Source organism: Ahaetulla prasina, chromosome 9 (assembly GCF_028640845.1).
Source record: "Ahaetulla prasina isolate Xishuangbanna chromosome 9, ASM2864084v1, whole genome shotgun sequence".
NCBI classification, from domain to species: domain Eukaryota; kingdom Metazoa; phylum Chordata; class Lepidosauria; order Squamata; family Colubridae; genus Ahaetulla; species Ahaetulla prasina.
Window position 1 is genome coordinate 23,010,981 of NC_080547.1, and position 19,942 is coordinate 23,030,922.

The following is a 19,942-nucleotide window of genomic DNA, read 5'->3' on the forward strand; positions in this document are numbered from 1 at the left end:
GACAAGTAACGGGAGCTCACCCCACTACATGGCAGCACTAGGGATTCGAACCGCTGAGCTGCCGACCTTTCAATTGACAAGCTCAGCTGTCTTAGCCCCTGAACCACCACATCCCATTCTGATATCTTAGGGCACCCCAAAACCTAACAAGCAGCAATCTTGAGATTTGGAGACTCGGATGGTGCACATTGCCTGAGAAGTCACTCTTGGGTGCTCCAAGGTGTCCTGCTCCGATTAGTACAGGGAATTTTCCAGCTCCCAAAGAGACATTCTCTCTTGAGAAGGCTTAAAGCAGGGGTGTCCAAACTTGGCAACTTTAAGACTTTTGGATTTCACCTTCCAGATTTATACATATATAAATAAGCCTGGCGGACTTCCACTTAAAATCAATTTTTATTAAAACATATTTCAACCTTAACATGCCACCTCCACTCCTTACAGCAGGGGTCTCCAACCTGGGTCCCTTTAAGACTTTTGGATTTCACCTTCAGATTTATACATATATAAATAATCAAATAAATGAATACAATTTATAACTCAAGAGGAGACAGCAATTGAATTAGTTCTCCCAACTTGTTCTTTTAACGTATATTTTTGTCCATACTCCAGTGATATAAATAGACATTTTTGGTCCATAACTGACCATTTGGTTTTGTACAGTGTGATTCAAGATATTCCTGATGAAAGAAAAAAAATCTTATTTATTTTATATTTTTGTAAAATCAATTTTTATTAAAACATATTTCAACCTTCAGATTTATACATATATAAATAAGCCTGGCGGACTTCCACTCCCAGAATTCCCCAGCCAGCAGAGCTTTAAGCCTGGCGGACTTCCACTCCCAGAATTCCCCAGCCAGCAGAGCTTTAAGCCTGGCGGACTTCCACTCCCAGAATTCCCCAGCCAGCAGAGCTTTAAGGCTGGCGGACTTCAACTCCTAGAATTCCTCAACCAGCAGAGCTTTAAGCCTGGCGGACTTCAACTCCCAGAATTCCCTTCTGGGATTTGAAGTCCACCAGGCTTAAAGTTGCCAAGGTTGGAGACCCCTGGTCTATATGACAATTCCTCTCGGCCAACTCACTGCAGAACAAGAGTTATACTCTAGTCTCAAAGAAATGGCGGAATCAAATCGTTCGAGAAAGGGTGCAAAAGGAAGCACAGGGTGAAAAGGGAATGGCAATTTTTTTTAAAAAAAAATCTTATTTATTTTATATTATTTTGTAAAATCAATTTTTTATTAAAACATATTTCAACCTTAACATGCCACCTCCACTCCTTACAGCAGGGGTCTCCAACCTGGGTCCCTTTAAGACTTGTGGACTTCAACTCCCAGAGAGCTTTGCTGGCTGAGGGACTCTGGGAGTTGAAGTCCACAAGTCTTAAAGGGACCCAGGTTGGAGACCCCTGCCTTACAGCATTCCAGTATCAGGTATCGCTCCTATTTACAGACTTTACAATTTTATAGGTTACCATTCTCTATTTTCTATACCGATTTAATCGTCTACCTTTAAATTGTAACCCTATCTAACAAAGCTATACGGTATTTTTTTATTTATTTTAAATAATCCTGGGAGTTGAAGTCCCTCCCCGTCCGGCTTCAAGTTGCCAAGGTTGGAGACCCCTGATATAGACCCCCCGCAGCCCGAAGCCAAGGCAGCCCTTGGCGCCTCCTTCCCTCCCTCCCTCCCTCCCTCGCCGGCTGGAGCAAGGAGGCTGAGTCCGGGGCCAGGGGCGGAGCCGTCGGCAGAATCCTCCGCCTCTCCTCGCCTCTGGCTGGGCGCCCGGCTTGCGACGCGCTTTGGCGGGAAGCGGCGATTTCGGAAGTGGAGGCGGGTGAGCGAGCTGGGACGCAGCCGGGACTCGAACTATCCCTGCAGCCCAGCCAGCGGGAAGGAGGAAGGGAGGGAGAGGCTGGGAAGAGGGGTGGGGGGGGGGCTTGTCCCGGGAGGGGCTCTAGACGGGCAGGCTGGACTTGGCCCCCTCCCGCACTGCTTGGGCTTGCGGCCGGCGCCTGGACTGCCGCTGGGTTTTCCCGCAGCAATTGCAAAGCAAAGGTGGGGGGGTGGGCGCCGGGTTAGGGAAGGTAGCTCCGTTATTGTAGCCCCCCTCCCGTTTTCAGCTGCTCTCTCTCTCTCTCTCTCTCTCCCTCTCTCTCTCTCCCTCTCCCCCCTCCCCCTCCCTCTCTCCGCCCCCCCCCCCAAGTATTGTCTACGCGCTGAGCAAGTGGGTTGCTCTTCCTTTAGGGCAGGGGGTCTCCAATCTTGGCCACTTTTAAGACGGGTGGACTTCAACTCCCAGAATTCCTCAGCCAGCCAGCTGAGGAATTCTGGGACTTGAAGTCCACCTGTCTTAAAAGTGGCCAAGATTGGAGACCCCCCTGCTTTAGGAGAAACCCACCCCACCCGGTGGTGAAATCCAATTTTTTTTTTAAACTACTGGTTCTGTGGGCATGGCTTGGTGGGCGTGGCAGGGGAAGGATACTGCAAAATCTCCATTCCCACCTCACTCCAGGGGGAAGGATTCTGGGAGTTGAAGTCCACCCGTCTTAAAAGTGGCCAAGATTGGAGACCCCCCTGCTTTAGGAGAAACCCGCCCCACCGGGTGGTGAAATCCAATTTTTTTTAAAACTACCGGTTCTGTGGGCGTGGCTTGGTGGGCGTGGCAGGGGAAGGATACTGCAAAATCTCCATTCCCACCTCACTCCAGGGGGAAGGATACTGCAAAATCCCCATTCCTTTCCCACTCCTGGGGGGAAGGATATTGCAAATTCTCCCTTCCCTTCCCACTCCTGGGGGAAGGATATTGCAAATTTTCCATTCCCACCCCACTCTGGGGCCAGCCAGAGGTGGTATTTGCCGGTTCTCCAAAACACTGAAAATTTCCGCTACCGGTTCGCCGAACTGCTCAAAATTTCCACTACCGGTTCTCCGAACTGCTCAAAATTTCCGCTACCGGTTCTCCAGAACCTGTCAGAACCTGCTGGATTTTACCCCTGATCCCGCCCCACCCCAAGACTGATCCTTAGGGCACCCCGAGTCTGCTGTCCATCGCACCTTTGTGCATGGATGGTGCTTTGGGGTTTGGTTGGATTTTATAGCCTTGGTTTGAGCCAAGGTTGGCCACCCGGGTGGGTCCTTGTTACCAAACAAGTTTTACAGTTTAGTAACTTTACAGTTACCAAAGGTAACTTCGATACATGTGGACTTTTCAACTCCCAGAGTTTCCCATGGCTGTGTTGCCTGGAGAATTCTGGGAGTTGCAGTCGACACAATGTGAGTTGCTAAGCTGGGAGAACAACTGTCGTGGAGTGTAGTTTCTATGTTTCTGTAGCTTATAGCAGTGGTCAGCAACTGGTGGTCCGTGGACCACTGATGGTCCGCAAGAAAATTTTGGTGGTCCGCAGAAAAATTATCTGCATTTTTTTATATTGAACTAAATCAGGGGTGCTCAAACTATGGACTCTTTGTCATGGTGGCTGCTTAGCTCCAACAACTGCTACCTTTTGGGGCCCTAAGGAACCCGAGCAGGCAGATGAGGAGTGGCTGGGAAGGGAGGGGGAAATAGAGATTGGCAAGGCGCCCCTTAACATGAATGGCATCGAGTTGGCCATGCCCACCCAGTCACATGACCACTTAGCCACGCCCACCCAGTCAGTCATTAGGCAGATCATATTAGTGGTCCTTGAGGTCCGAAAGGTTGGTGACCACTGGCTTATAGGAAAGAGGATTCTAGGTATCACAAAAGATGGATGAAAATAACCTTCCTTCATCAGTCTGTCTTCAGGTCTCTGGTGGCTCAACAGGCTAATGCAGCCTGTTATTAACAGCAACTGCCTGCAATATTGCAGGTTCAAGTCCCACCAGGCCCAAGGTTGACTCAGCCTTCCATCCTTTATAAGGTAGGTAAAATGAGGACCCAGATTGTTGGGGGGCAATAAGTTGACTTTGTATATAGTATACAAATGGATGAAGACTATTGCCTGACATAGTGTAAGGTTGAGAAACCTATTCTGGGTCATAGGCAAAACATGTATAGGTAAAGGCACTGAATTTTCTGCTCAGACATCATAAAAAAAAGTTGCATTGCTTCTCGCAAGGTGTACAAATGTGTTTCTGTGTGTAGGTTGCATCAGTAATGAATTCTGAGCCACAGATTCAATTTCTTTTTATTTTGGAAGGAGTAGCTTGTGCCTCAAGCCTTTCTCCTCGCATGTTTTTTTTTTTCTCATGCAAGTCACTGGTAAGTCCTAGGATGGGATTTCTCAACTTTAGCATCTTAAGATGCATGGACTTCATCTCCCGGAATTCTTTATGCTAGCTGGGGAATTCTGGGAGCCGAAGTCCACACAATATAAAGTGGATAAGGTTGAGAAACCTATTCTGGGTCATATGCAAAACATGTATAGGTAAAGGCACTGAATTTTCTGCTCAGACAGCATAAAAAAAGCCAAACAAGTTGGCTGGGAAAATAAGGAAAACTGTTAACCTCGTCTCTGGATGGAAATATCACAGACCGAAGTAGGATGAATTCTTACTAGCAATAGACTAATATATTTTGTTAGAGTTTTTTTGCAACTAGTTTACTGTTACTCAAGTTTCAAAATTCACATGAGCAGGTATATCTTAGATTCACCCTCCTGGGCTTATTTACTTACTTATTCCTGTTTATTAGTAAATAAAACGAACAAGTAAATGGAATGAAAAATGCAACATATATATTAGTAAATGAACTGAACAAACAAAAGAAATACGTATGTGTGTGTATACACACACACTTTTGTTTCTTCAGCTCATGTACAGGAATAAGTAAGTAAATAAATATATATATATGATTAATGAGTACCTGGCAGCCCTATTTTGTAATTCTTGGCGTTGTATGTTTACTTTATTTATATGGAGTTTTTAACTGTTGTTATGTTGTACACTGCCCATAGTCATATGTTTGTGAGATGGGCAGTTATATATGTCTGCTGAATAAATAAATTTCTTTTTATTTTCAAATATTTGTAGCAGATGTGCAGGTTGTGAAAATGGCAGTGCCGTTTGTGGAAGACTGGGATTTAGTGCAGACTCTTGGTGAAGGGGCTTATGGAGAGTAAGTTGCTTACATGAATGCATAAAATATTGAGTTCAGATAAAGCCTGTAGAACAAGGATGAGATGCAAACTGTAATCCATGATATTGAAGAATTACAGGATGGGGAAAATCATGCTCTTTTAAGTTAAGGGTGGTGGTGCTGTTTCCTGTTTTCCATAGAAGAAAAGTGGATGGTGGGCAAAGTTATATTGATCTTAATTTCCAGGATAGAAAATTTATTTGAGTGAGCCTCGGTGGCGCAGTGGTTAGAGTGCAGTACTGCAGGCTACTTCTGCTGGCTGCCTGCAGTTTGGCAGTTCAAATCTCACCAGGCTCAAGGTTGACTCAGCCTTCCATCCTTCCTAGGTGGGTAAAATGAGGACCCAGATTATTGGGGGCCGTATGCTGACTCTGTAAACTGCTTAGAGAGGGCTGTATAAAGTACTGTGAAGCGGTATATAAGTCCAAGCGCTATTGCTGTTTGCAACCCTGTTTTTGATTTCCTCTTCAGAGTTCAACTAGCTGTGAATAGGCGCACCGAGGAAGCGGTTGCAGTGAAAATGGTGGACATAAAATGTGCCGCTGAATGTCCGGATCAGATCAGGAAGGAGATCTGTATCAACAAAATGTTGAATCATGAGAACATTGTGAAATTCTTCGGGCATCGTCGAGAAGGCACTATTCAGTACCTCTTCCTTGAATACTGCAGTGGGGGCGAGCTTTTTGACCGAATAGGTATGGGAGAATTTGTAGGGTGCCACACAATGACTTTGGTACAATCTGGGGATAACAGTGTTATTTTACTACGAAGGAACCTTGTGGGAATTCCTATGTAGCTACAAGAAAGGCAACTCAAACTAGTTGGATTATTTTAGTTCTGTTGGAATCTATTTCCCATTTTTCCCAGTGTATAATTTATTATTGTTTTATCCATTCAGTCATGTCCGACTCTTGGAGACTTTATAGGCAAGTGCTCTCCAGGCTAAATTGTCTAATTGTCTCCATGGGACAATTTATACGACCCAGTTTATATGCTCCATCGTGGTTTGTTCGCTGTATAAACCATGATTGGCTGAATTCAATAACACCAAAACTAAACCAAACAAATTTTCATTGTAGCTGAGCACAGTGTATGAATCTTGTTTTTTTTAAAAAAACAGCTACTTACAAGCCGGCATTCTGAAATCAAGCCTTCTCTGCCCGCAGAGGCATCGCCACTGGCAGTGGAGTTAGATGGTCTCTTTAAATTTGCTTATTTTATATAATAATAATAATAATAATAATAATAATAATAATAATAATAATAATAATAATAATAATAATAATAATATTTTAATTTGTATACCGCCCTTCTCCCGAAGGACTCAAGCATATAATTTATGCTTGGATTCAATTTTTTTTTTATTCAAAAAGTTTTATAGAAAACTTGGTAAAGGACTGTATGATAAAGTGGGCACAAAATTTTCAGGAGCCAATATTATTGGAAACTTGGGGAAAAAATTGGGTTAGAAATGTTAAATTCACGCAGGCACAGAATTTGAGGGAAAATTTCTATAAAATGTTTTATAGATGGCATCTAGATCCTAAGAAATTATCGTGTATGTACCCAGATATGCAATGTTGGAGATGTAATTGTGATGACGCTACATATTTTCATATTTGGTGGACTTGTAAGGACATAAAGGCCTTTTGGATAAAAATTTGGTGGATTTTACAAAATGTTTTGAAAAAGAAGATAAAGTTCCTGCCGCAATTTTTCCTGTTGGGAATTATTACGGACTGTACAGTAATTGAGACTAAATTGATTTTAAATCTAATAACAGCAGCAAGATCACTAATAGGACAGTATTGGAAGAAAAAAGAAGTACCCTACAATAGAAGAATGGATATTGAAAGTTGCCAATTTGGCTGAGATGGCGAAAATATCAGCCTTTTTGAAAGACAATATGCAAGAAAGATACTTAAAGGAATGGAAAAAATGGATTGGCTATATTCAAAGTAGATATCAAACTAAGAGTTATCAGACTGCTTTTGAATGATTAGGATGTATTATTCTTGATTGTTTTCGGGGGAAGTTAGGAACTGATGAGAATTGTAGGAGTATAATTAAGTTGGGACGAAAATTTTTTAGCATATGTTTGTTTTATTTTTAACTATACCTTGTGCTCGTTCCGGGAAGTCGGGGGTTGTGAAGGGAGGGGGGAGGGGAGGGGAGGGAAGGAGGGGGAAATTTTATGCTTGGATTCAATTTAAAATGGAAATAGAGAAGAATTTAACAGACTTGAGATATAAAACTGCCTCTCCAATTAGGACATGGTTTAAATGCAACTCTGGTTGTCTTATTCTTTCAGGGTTATTTAAATGCATTTATAACAAGCCAGCCTTAAAATAAACTAATATCAGTTGAAAAGATTCCAAATTAGATGGTTAATTAAGAGCTTAATCCTCCCTTTCTCCCCATCTTCTGATCATGATTTTACATTGATGGTATTGGTCATTTTATTGGGTTAGGCCTATTGGTTGTTAATTTTAATGTCTATATGCTGTAAGCCACCCAGAGTTGCTTCGACACGATATGAGTGGCGAATTAATAAATAAAAATTAGTCAAGTTGCAGAATGAAATATCCTTTTCTAAAACTTAATCCCTTTATTGGCATTAGCGTCTCCAGCCGCACTGTCTTAAAATGCAGGATTCTAGTGGGGAAAAGAAGTTATTGATGATGTAGATTATTTTAGCATATGCATAACAATAATATGGTGTTTTTTTTCCCCCTAGAGCCTGATATCGGCATGCCAGAATCAGAAGCACAGAGATTTTTCCACCAGCTAATTGCTGGCGTGGTGAGTCTTTTCATTGATCGCTTCCACATTCTAATTTGAAGTTGATGTGGGCAAAAAGAATTAATAGAATTACTTTTTTTTTTAAATAAGGTCTACCTCCATAGCATAGGAGTGACACATCGGGATATAAAGCCAGAGAATCTGCTACTTGATGCAAGAGGTACATGATTTTTCTTTTGTACAGAGTGCAGAGAAGAGCAACAAAGATAATTAGGGGACTGGAGGCTAAAACGTATGAAGAACGGTTGCAGGAACTCGGTATGTCTAGTTTAATGAAAAGAAGGACTAGAGGAGACATGATAGCAGTGTTTCAATATCTCAGGGGCTGCCACAAAGAAGAGGAAGTCAAGCTATTCTCCAAAGCACCTGAGGGTAGAACAAGAATCAATGGGTGGAAACTAATCAAGGAGAGAAGCAATTTAGAACTAAGGAGAAATTTCCTGACAGTTAGAACAATCAATAAGTGGAACAACTTGCCTCCAGAAGTTGTGAATGTTCCAACACTGGAAATTTGTTGGATAGCCATTTGTCTGAAATGGTGTAGGGTTTCCTGCCAGGGCAGGGGGTTGGACTAGAAGACCTCCAAGGTCCCTTCCAAGTCTGTTGTTACGTGATGTGATGTGATGTGATGTGATGTTATGATATGTTACGTTATGTTATGTTAATGTTAATGTTATGTTAATATGTTACGTTATGTTATGTTATGTTATGTTATATTGTTATGTTACGTTGTTATGTTATGTTATGTTACGTTACGTTATGTTATGTTACCCTAAAACCTTAGGGTTATAGGGGAACGGGGGAGAGGGGGAAAGTTTGACCCCAGAAAACAGAGGATTCATTTCAGTCTTCAGATAGACTACTCCAAATTTCTGCTTTTCGGCTACCACTCGCCCAATAGAATAGAATAGAATAGAATAGAATAGAATAGAATAGAATAGAATAGAATAGAATAGAATAGAATAGAATTTTATTGGCCAAGTGTGATTAGACACACAAGGAATTTGTCTTGGTGCATATGCTCTCAGTGTACATAAAAGAAAAGATATGTTCATCAAGGTACAACATTTACAACACCATTGATGGTCAATATATCAATATAAATCATAAGGAATCCCACAATTATTAAGAGAGACACTCTCCGTATTTTGTCAATCACACTAAAAAAAACTGTAATCTTTCACTCAACCAATTTATGTCTGAATCAAAGAAAAAGTTGATTACATGGAGAAACAGAGTGATCGGCTAAGTTTCTGCAGAACTCCTTTTGCAATGAGGATAGGGGCAGTTAGCAGGTTGCCAACTCATATCACTGATGGATGTAGATTGCAGAGACTGCCTGCTGCAGAGCTACTTAGTCCGGGGGGGGCGGTTCCCCGAAAATGACAAGGGTGCACAGATAGTCCTCGACTTACGACCGCAATTGAGGCCAACATTTCTGTTGCTAAGTGAGACATTCGTTAAGTGAGCTTTGCCCCATTTTGTGACCTTGCTTGCCACAGGTGTTAGGTGAATCACTGCAGCTAAATCAGTAACACGGTTGTTAAGTGAATCTGGCTTCCCCATTGCTTGTCAGAAGGTCGCAAAAGGGGACCCCGGGACATTGCAACTGTCATAAGTATGAACCTGTTGCCAAACACCTGAATTTTGATCACGTGACCAGGGGGATGCCGCAATGGCCATACGTGTGAAAAATGGCATTAGTCAGTTTTTTCAATGCCGTTCTAACTTTGGACGGTCACTAAACGAACTGTTGTAAGTCAACGACTACCTGTAGTTTCTATACTCTCCTCCTCCCTTCCCAATCTATTCATTAAGGTCATGAGCGAAATGCTGGAAATGGGACCTCTGTTCTTTACCTGGAGATTTCTTTGCCTCTTCTTCAGCCTCCTGGATATTTTTCTGAGTTAAAAGTCTATGGAGATTCTCAGTCATCCAGGTCATGGTTGTTCCAAAGGTGCTTTTTTCAAGAGGCAACTGGATTTTGTTTTTCCTGGAGGACGTTTTGCTTCTCATCCAAGAAGCTTCTTCAACTCTGACTGGATGGTGGGGAATGGAAGGATTTATACTCCTTGCAGACAGCTGGTCATTTGCATTCTTTTAGAGAGTCATTGAGACCACTTGGAGATTTATCTGTGTCCTCAGAGTCACCTGAGTGACGCTCCTGGTTCCTGTAGTCTGAAATTTTTCCTCTAGAAATCCATTCCTACTTTCGCACCATTCAAAGGGTGTTCATCCCAAATTGTATAGCTAAAAGTCTGTAGAGATTCTCAGTCATCCAGGCCATGGTTGACCCAAAAGTGCTTTTTCAGGAGGCAACTGGACTTTTTTGTTTTTTCTTTGAAGACCATTCAAGAAGCTTCTTCAGCTCTGACTGGATGGTGGGGAATGGAAAGATTTGTACTCATTGCAGACAGCTGGTCATTTGCATTCTTGTAGCTAGTCGTTAAGGCCAGCTGGAGGTTTATCTGTGTCCTCAGGCTTTCTGGGTTAACTTGAGTGCTTTTCTGGTGATTTCATTTGAATTAATCCAATGTGAAGGCTGATGCGGTGTCCTTTGTGCTTTGCTCAGACAACCTCAAGATCTCAGACTTTGGGCTCGCTACCGTATTTAAATATAATGGCTGTGAGCGACTGCTGAACAAGATATGTGGCACGCTTCCATACCTGGCCCCAGAAGTCCTGAAAAAGAAAGAATTTCACGCTGAGCCTGTTGATGTTTGGTCATGTGGAATAGTGCTGACTGCGATGTTAGCAGGAGGTAAGAGCTACCTACAATCGAATTCCTTTTTCCTAATAGGAATTCTTATAAAATGAAGGGCAGACGCCTATTTATTGGGAATATGGATTAATTAGGAATCTTCCGTGTTTTTGTTAAATTTGGCTCTAAAACTTAGTTTTCTTTCCGGCAGAATTGCCCTGGGACCAGCCTGCCGATACTTGCCAAGAATATTGTGATTGGAAAGAAAGGAAGACTTACCTTTCCCCATGGAAGAAGATTGATTCATTACCCCTCGGTACTTCAGCAGATTGAATAATCCTGTTTCTAGACCGGGAGATTATGTATGACTTTTCCCTCTCTTGATCTGTAATGTTCTATGGAGAAACCCAGGAGGAATATGGGTTTATTTTTTACGGACCCAGATTCATCATCCAACGAACAATTGCAAATCCAATGTTAAAAAGTTTTGTTTGAAGATGTTTCGCAATAGAGTATGTTAATCGAAGTTGCTTTTGGGTCATTTAATTCTTTGCATTTTTTTTTCTTTTTTTGCAGCCTTGCTTCTCAAACTCTTAAATGAAAACCCCTCATCCAGGCTTACGATTGCAGACATTAACAAAGACAGATGGTATACAAAACCTTTAAGGAAAAGTGAGTGTGTTTTTTGTCTATGGAGATTCTCGTTCATCCAGGTCATGGTTGTCCCAAAGGTGCATTTTCCAGAGGCACAACTGGACTTTGTTTTTCCTTGAAGACTGTTTTTCCTTCAGTTCTGAACTGAAGAAGCTTCTTGAATGAGAAGCGAAACATCTGCAAGGAAAAAACAAGTCCAGTTGCTTTCTGAAAAAGCACCTTTCTGGGGGTATTTTACATGCCTCTTAGAGTGACATCCCTTTTTTAAACCTTAAGAGTTGTGGACTTTTCGGAGTTTAATATTGTTATGGATCCCACAGAAGGAGCAAGTCATGCTTCAAACAGTTTTGTTCAACCACCAATGAACTAGGAGTAATAGTTATCGATAAGCTTTCTCTTTCACTGTTTTCATTGTCATTTTTTTCTCAGGATGGTAACCAAGACTCAGATTCTTAGATTCTTAGTAGGCACCCATATTTGGCTTGCTTGAAATAGTCACAGGCATAAAGTAGAAATGTGAAACTTTCATCTAAAACTACACCTCCCAGCATCCCTTATCCCTCGGCTAAGGCTGCCGGATGTATATAGTTCAGCACCATTTGGAAAGTCCTACATTGATGTTTGGTGTATACTTGTAATCCCACCCCCCCATCCCCATGAGTGGTTTGTACCATCTGAATCAGGGGTCTCCAACCTTGGCAATTTTAAGACTTGTGGACTTCAACTCCCAGAATTCCTCAGCCAGCTTTGGTTTGTTGGCTGAGGAACTCTGGGAGTTGAAGTCCACAAGTCTTAAAGTTGCCAAGGTTGGAGATCCCTGATCTGAATGACACCAAGCTATGTAAAGTAGGTCTTGATCATCTTATTATTTATCTTTTGAATTAAATTGAACATTTTATTTAGCCAAGGGTGATTAGATAGAGAAGAAATTTGTCTCCAATACAGAAGCGCTTAGTGTACTTGCAAAGCAATAGAGAGAATAATAATAGCAGTAATACCAATAAAAGGGAGAAGTAAAGAAGATAATAAAAAGGATAAATTATAATGCTACAGCCACACTGTGTGGGATAATATACATTAGATAGAACTCAGGAATTAAGTGTTCAGCAGAGTGATGGCATGAAGGAATAATCTAGCCCTGTTTTATTATCTTTAGCAACAGAAAGGGAGAATTGGCCAAAGAAAAATTCAGATGATAGGAAACCTGTCTCACTTTCATTCAGGGAATTTTACATTTAGTAAGCCTACGTTGATTTATTTTTTCTGATCCTTCAGAGAGAAATATAATATATGCTGGTCTGTGACCACAATAAAGATGGGTTGATTGAATATAAGCTGGTCAACAGCCCTAGAGAGCTGCAGGCCATAGCCTGGCCTCGAAACACTTAATTGTACTTATCGCATTTTTCGGAGTATAAGACACACTGGAGCATAAGACGCAGCTTAGTTTTTAGGGAGGAAAATAGGAAAAAGTAATCTGCCTACCAGGGATTCATCTGGCTACTGTCCTTAGTCTGGTCAGTACATTAGTTTGCTGGTTTTTATCTCCTGCTTGGGGATAAAAAAAACAGCTTCTAAAGCACAACTGATCTTTGGAGAGAGAAGCGATGAGAAAAGCAGGCGAACAGCAGAGATCGCTTCACTCGCTAGCGCCTCGTCAGGGCTGAAAAAAAGCTTCACAGCTGAGAGTCGAGGGAGCAGGCAAAGCAGGGAAGATCACTTCACTGAAAAAAAGCTTCTAAAGCACAGCTGAGAGTCGGAGGGAGCAGATCGCTTTACTGTCTAGTGCCTTGTTAGGGCTGAAAAAAAGCTTTAAAAAGCTACATTCGGAGTATAAGACGCACCTAAATTTTCAGCCTCTTAGGAGGGAAAAAAGTGCATCTTATACTCCAAAAAATATGGTAAATTGTTTTGTTTAGATCCTAATCATGACATGTTTGTCTTTGTAGGCATAAAGCGTTCCCGGGGCTCTTCTGGAGGATCTTCTGATTCACCAGGAGGTTTTTCTAAACATATTCGATCAGATATGGACTTCTCTCCCGTAAAAGATGCACACAGGTGAAGACACTCTTATGTATGTGTAGTGCAGAGGTCTTCAAACTTGGCAGCTTTAAGACTTGTGGACTTCAATTTCAGACATGCTGGCCGGAGAATTCCACAGTGAAGTCCACAAATCTTAAAGCTGCCAAGTTTGAAGACCTCTTGTGTAGTGTCTAGTAATCTAACTTCACTAGAAACAGCACTGTTTGTTTTAAATGATTGTGGTGTGAATTGTTCTCATTAGTTCCCTAAGACACATCCAGGCAACAGAACCATGGCTGATGAGATGAAATTTGGGACATTCTTCTAGGCAGGATAAGAGCTCAGAAGTAGCAACAGCAATAGCACTTAGACTTATATACCGCTTCACCGTGCTTTACAGCCCTCTCTAAGTGGTTTACAGAATCGGCATATTGCCCCCAACAATCTGAGTCCTCATTTTACCAACTAAGGAGGGATGGAAGGTTGAGTCAGCCTTGAGCTGGTGAGAATCAAACTGCTGGCAGTCAGCAGTCAGCAGAATTAGCCTGCAATAGTGCTTTCTAACCACTGTGCCACCACGACTCTAGAGTACAGCTTGGAAAATTCAATCTCTAGAATCTTCTAGTTTGGCTTGAAAATTGCTGGCCTAAAATCCTGTAGAGATGCCACTTATCAACTTGATAGTCCTAGACTAGGTACAGCTATATGATGTGTATCAATGGAAGGCCACCAGTTTTTCCATGTTCTGATGGACTTGCATCATCACAACATTCTACCTATCTTCTCTATCAAACTAAAGGTCCAAAGATAATTGAATAATTGGATCTGGGAACGCTTGGTTGGTCTGAATTAATCGTCCATTTGGGATGTCCATCCGTGCTGGCTGGATATTTTGACTGGTTAGTAGGGATCTCACTTGAGTAACCTGGAATATGCTGTGATTTGGAATTTCGTTGGGGAAAATGGAAACCAAGGTTGTATGTATGGATTAGCTTTAATAGTCATGTGCCAAATAATGGCTCATACAGTCCAGCGCAGATAGCGCAGATACTAGAAAAACGGATGCACTCTAACATTGTGATGACAACTATCTTTTTTGTGGCAGCGAGGAAAAAAAGATCTGTTCCAATTCCCAGCCAGAACCAAGAACTGGGCTCTCCTTGTGGGACAGCAGCCCAGGCAGTATCGAGAAATTGGTGCAAGGGATTAGCTTCTCTCAACCAGCCTGCCCTGAGCAAATGCTGTTGAACAGCCAGCTGTTAGGCACTCCAAGTTCATCGCAGGTAACTCTGCCTGGTGGAACACTTGGCTTCTCTTTGTTCTTAAATTACAATCTCAACTTCTTCAACTTACAACCATTCATTTAGGGCAGCGGTTCTCAACCTGTGGGTCGCGACCCCGTTGGGGGTCGAATGACGATTTGCCAGGGGTCGCCTAAGACCATCGGAAATATGGGAAGTATACTTGCGAGTCGAAGAATCGCGCTCCAATGGTTGACTCCACAAGCCAGCTGCAGGCTCTTCAAATCGCTAGCCGAATTCGGCTTCAGGCGCGATGAATTAAAAAAGAGAGAAATCTTTGCTCTGATGTCTCCCTCTCAAGCCAGCTGCAATCACTCCCAATCGCTAGCCTAATCTGGCTTCAGGCGCGATAAACTTAATAGGGGAGGAGTCTCCGCTTTAATGCCTCCGTCCTCAAGGCAATCGCAAGCAGTTCAGATCGCTAGCCAATGCGGCTTCAGGCGCGATAAATTCAAAACGGAAATAATTTTACGGTTGGGGTCGCCACATCATGGGGAATTGTATTAAAGGGATCGCAGCACTATAAAGGTTGAGAACCACTGATTTAGGGATTGTTCGAACTTACAAAGGCACTGGATAAGAGTGACTTCCGACCAGTCCTTGCACTTAATAACCATCGCAGCAGCTCCACGGTCACAATTCAGGCACTTGGCAACTGGCATGCATTTACAGTGGTTGCAGGATCCCAAGGAGGCGTGATTGCCAATTGCATCCTTCCCAGCCAATTTCCAACAAGCAAAGTCAGTATGGGATGAAGCCCAATTTGCTTAATGGCTGCATGCTTCACTTAATATTTGTAATTTCCCAACCATGGGGAGAAAAATCAAGCCCAACTCCCTTAACTGCCTTGCTTAGCAATGGAAATTCTGACCTCGGCTGTGGTCGTAAGCCGAGGACTACCTCTACATTGGGTTTTCCTCTCCCCTTTAAACCCTATCCTTTGCTTTGGCATTTAATAATAATAATTGGACTTAAGAATTATTTTTTTCATAACGAAACTAAAGGATAAATTCATGGTTTTGATGAAAACCTTAACATCTAACTTTGGGAAATCACATTGGTTCCGGAGAAGTCAGCTGAATTGCTCAGTTTACAATTTCTGACATTTTCTTGTCTCTTTTAGAACCCCTGGCAACGTCTAGTAAAGAGGATGACACGTTTCTTTTTGAAATTGGATGCTGACCAGTCTTACCAAATCTTAAAGGAGGTTTGTGAGAAGATGGGCTACCTCTGGAAGAAAGGTTGCACAAACCAGGTATAAAAGTAAAACTTTGAAGTATATATGTTGCTTCAATAAGTGAAGGAATAAGTAATAGAGCTAGAACTGCACGTGGATAGTATTTGTTGCAATTCTTAGCTATTGCTAACATTATTATTATATCATTACATATTATAATTACAAACTGGAGCGCCAGTTTGCTGTAGTGATTAAGGTGCTGGCATAGAAACTAGGAGACTGAGAGTTCTAGTCCTGCCTTAGGCATAAAAGCCAGCTGTGTCCATCCTTTTTTAATTTCTCTTAGGCTGTTTATTCGTGATTACTTAGTAGCCAGGGAAGTTCCTTATTTACTCCAAAATATCATTTGGGAAAAAATCCATTTATAATGTCAGCGTTCCAGAAAACCCCCTCCTGCAGAAAAGACTCCGAAGCAAACATATTTCAAAGTTCTTTTACTAGCATAGGTAAACTGGCACAACTGTATAAAATCCGAATCTGGGGATCCGGGGTTTTCCTCAGTAAGACAAACTCCAAAATCCCCACCCCCTCTGCCGATCACATGCTCCAATCGCCAACCGTCCCATCTTGAGACATCACTCCGGCCACTCCTTCTCCAGATGCAGTCTTGGCCTGACCTTGACCGGCAGGAAGAATGTTATTATGTCTAATGGCCCCTTCTACCAAATCCCCCTCCTGCAGAAAAGACTCCGAAGCAAACATATTTCAAAGTTCTTTTACTAGCATAGGTAAACTGGCACAACTGTATAAAATCCGAATCTGGGGATCCGGGGTTTTCCTCAGTAAGACAAACTCCAAAATCCCCACCCCCTCTGCCGATCACATGCTCCAATCGCCAACCGTCCCATCTTGAGACATCACTCCGGCCACTCCTTCTCCAGATGCAGTCTTGGCCTGACCTTGACCGGCAGGAAGAATGTTATTATGTCTATGGCCCCTTCTACCAAAACCCCCCTCCTATTTTCCCACACATGGGAAAATAGCAGCGCGGAAGCCTTCGGCCTAGTATGGCTTCCAAAGCTAAAAGATAAGCCTTGCCGTGTGCTTCCATAAACAGCACCCGTGACTGTAATAATTATTATATATTGTGAGTTTTCTATCAAGAAAAGCAAGAACGCAGTTCTACCAGAAGATTAACTTTACTTCTTCCATTCTGATGAAAGGTCACCATATCCACCATGGACAGAAGAAACAACAAACTAATTTTCAAAGCAAACCTGGTGGAAATGGATGAGAAAATTCTTGTGGATTTCCGATTGTCAAAGGTAAAGTCTATTTTAGCAATATGCCTAAGCCTAGGCAGAGGAAAGGAATGTTTGCACTCGAAATGGATTTGTTTACAAAAACAAGGAATAATAATCATAGCGGTCCTTCTAACAGATAGTCCTTGAGTTACAACCGTTTGTTTAGTGGTCATTCAAAGTTACAAGGGTACTGATGTACATCCAGTCCTCACACTTAGAATCAGCACAGCGTTCCCACCGTCGCGGGATCAAAATTTGGGTGCTTGGCCAATCGGCATGTATTTAACGATGACTGCAACTTCCTGGGATTACACAATTGCAAATTGCGACCTTACCATCTGGTTTCTGACAAGCAAAGGCACTGAGGGAAAGCTGAATTCACTTAATGACTGCATGATTCACTTAACTGCATAGATTTGCTTAACAACTATGTCAAGAAAGGTCGCAAAATTGGGCAGAACTCAACTTAACAACAACTTCGCTTAACAACAGAGAAATTTGTCCTCAATTGTCATAATTTGAGGATTACCTGTATTCTAGTTTGGTTACAGGACTCTTTTTATCTTTTCTTTTTATGTACATGAGAGCATATGCACCAAAGACAAATTCCTTGTGTGTCCAATCACACTTGGCCAATAAAGAATTCTATTCTATTCTATTCTATTCTATTCTCTGAGCATCCTATAGTATTACATATCAAACTTGACTTACAAATCCACAGTTATTAAAATGATTAAAGCTGCACATTTATACCATCCTGCATAGTAAGAATTTGAGCTGATCATAGAATAGAATAGAATAGAATAGAATAGAATAGAATAGAATAGAATAGAATAGAATAGAATAGAATAGAATTTTTTATTGGCCAAGTGTGATTGGACACACAAGGAATTTATCTTGGTGCATATGCTCTCAGTGTACATAAAAGAAAAGATACTTCATCAAGGTACAACATTTACAACACAAATGATGGTCAATATATCAATATAAATCATAAGGATTGCCAGCAACAAAGTTACAGTCATAAGTGGAAATCCTTTCATTTCTAATCTCTAAAAAAGTTTTTTAGCTGATATTTTTATTACTTGTTGATAGTTGTTGCCAATTATGCCAGAATCCAGTATTTTGTACTGTAATAATACTTCGAAGCTAAGCATTTTTCCGCCCTTTCTTATTTTCCACACAGGGTGATGGTTTGGAATTCAAAAGGCATTTCCTGAAGATCAAAGAGAAACTAAATGATGTCGTCAGCCCACAGAAGTTATGGCTTCCAATGACATGATCGCTTTATGGTTGAAAAACAAGTGAATTTGGCTACGGTATTTGCAGCCATAGGACAGTTTATGCTAAAGCATACCCTGATTTCACACACTCAGCACCCATTCCTCTTGGCTCTGACACGATCAGTAACCAGTTGAGACGTTAACATTGTGATGGGACATAATTATGTATTTTTCGTAGGGCAACTGTCATGAAAATTTCCAGTGTCTTAGATTTCGTGGGCTTTTAGCTTGCATTCTACTTTATACAGATAATTCAAATGTTTTGGCACGCCACCTTTTCTAAATGGCAATGTTTTCTTCTTTTTTCCAAAGTGTTGCACAAGAATACAAACTGAAGTTTTGCAAAGAGCAGAAGGAAATTAAATGAAATCCAGCTGCAAGCGACAACTTGCTTTGTATACTTGGGAGCTGGGCTGTTGAATTTTCAAAATGCAGCACAAACTCCATATCAGAATACCTGGCTTAGCTTGAAATTACTTTTTGGTCAAGTGTTGCTGGAAAAAAAAAGTGACGCATTACTGTTATTCATTTTTGAATTTTTTGCTTTGAAAGAAAAGAAAAGAAAACATTGCAAATGTAATTAATGTGATTTGTTAAAATATTTTTCTATGTCCAAATGTTTCTTCCTTCCCATAAAAACATCTGTGTTGTTGAACACTAAAAATGTGGAAAGTGGAGGAATGGGATAAGATGAGCAGTTTCTCCTGCATCTTGTTACTCATAATTTGTTAGGTGTTCCAGGAGTTTCAGGCTCTTGTTACCGGATGTCTGAATGCTGCTTGATTGGACCATTGTGGACGCAGAGAAGAATGGAGACAAAGGACATGAACCTTTGTTCTCACCATGGTGCTGACCAGTTTTGCTTACCCATGTTCCAACAATGTGATTTTTTTAAAAAGAAAATAAAGCATAGAATGAAAATATTTGTCAATTTTATTGCCAGAAAATATTTGTTGTTAGTTGCAAAGTTGTGTATGACCCATCGCAATCCCATGGACAACGTTCCTCCTGGCCTTCCTGTCCTCTACCATCCTCTGGAGTCCATTTAAGCTCACGCCTACTACTTCAGTGACTCAATCCAGACACCTCATTCTCTGCCGTCCCCTTCTTCTTTTGCCCTCAATTGTTCCCAGCATTAGGCTCTTCTCCAGTGAGTCCTTCCTTCTCATTAGGTGGCCAAAGTATTTCAGTTTCATCTTCAGGATCTGGCCTTCTAAAGAGCAGTCAGGGTTGATCTCCTCTAGGACTGATTGGTTTAATCACCTTGCAGTCCAAGGGACTCGCAGGAGTCTTCTCCAGCTCCATAGTTCAACGCAGGGGTGAACTCAAGGTTGACTCAGCCTTCCATCCTTTATAAGGTAGGTAAAATGAGGACCCAGATTGTTGGGGGCAATAAGTTGAGTTTGTATATAATATACAAATGGATGAAGACTATTGCTTGACATAGTGTAAGCTGCCCTGAGTCTTCGGAGAAGGGCGGGATATAAATGCAAATAAAAATAAAAATAAAAATGCTCCCGGATCAGACCGGCTCGCATGATCTGGTAGCAATGGCGGCTGCTGGTTTGGAGGACCAGTAGCA

The 19,942-nt window shown here is 41.7% G+C and overlaps 1 protein-coding gene across 5 annotated transcripts; it reads left to right on the forward strand.

The window, feature by feature from the left end:
- Positions 1-1,785: 1,785 nt before the first annotated feature.
- On the forward strand, positions 1,786-19,283 carry CHEK1 (checkpoint kinase 1). 5 transcript variants are annotated; one of them, XM_058194719.1, is made up of 13 exons: positions 1,786-1,834; positions 5,014-5,095; positions 5,588-5,811; positions 7,854-7,918; positions 8,009-8,078; positions 10,491-10,679; positions 10,831-10,935; positions 11,196-11,291; positions 13,223-13,331; positions 14,401-14,578; positions 15,720-15,851; positions 16,997-17,098; positions 18,264-19,283. In XM_058194719.1, exons 2-13 carry the CDS (start codon positions 5,031-5,033, stop codon positions 18,357-18,359), a joined length of 1,431 nt encoding a protein of 476 aa, XP_058050702.1. In that variant the 5' UTR covers positions 1,786-1,834; positions 5,014-5,030; the 3' UTR covers positions 18,360-19,283. The 5 variants fall into 5 exon arrangements, with proteins under 5 accessions (XP_058050702.1, XP_058050700.1, XP_058050701.1 ...); XM_058194717.1 differs by having other exon boundaries at positions 1,795-1,834; positions 5,011-5,095; XM_058194718.1 differs by lacking the exon at positions 1,786-1,834 and adding an exon at positions 1,904-1,924 and having other exon boundaries at positions 5,011-5,095.
- The last annotated feature ends 659 nt before the right edge of the window (positions 19,284-19,942 follow it).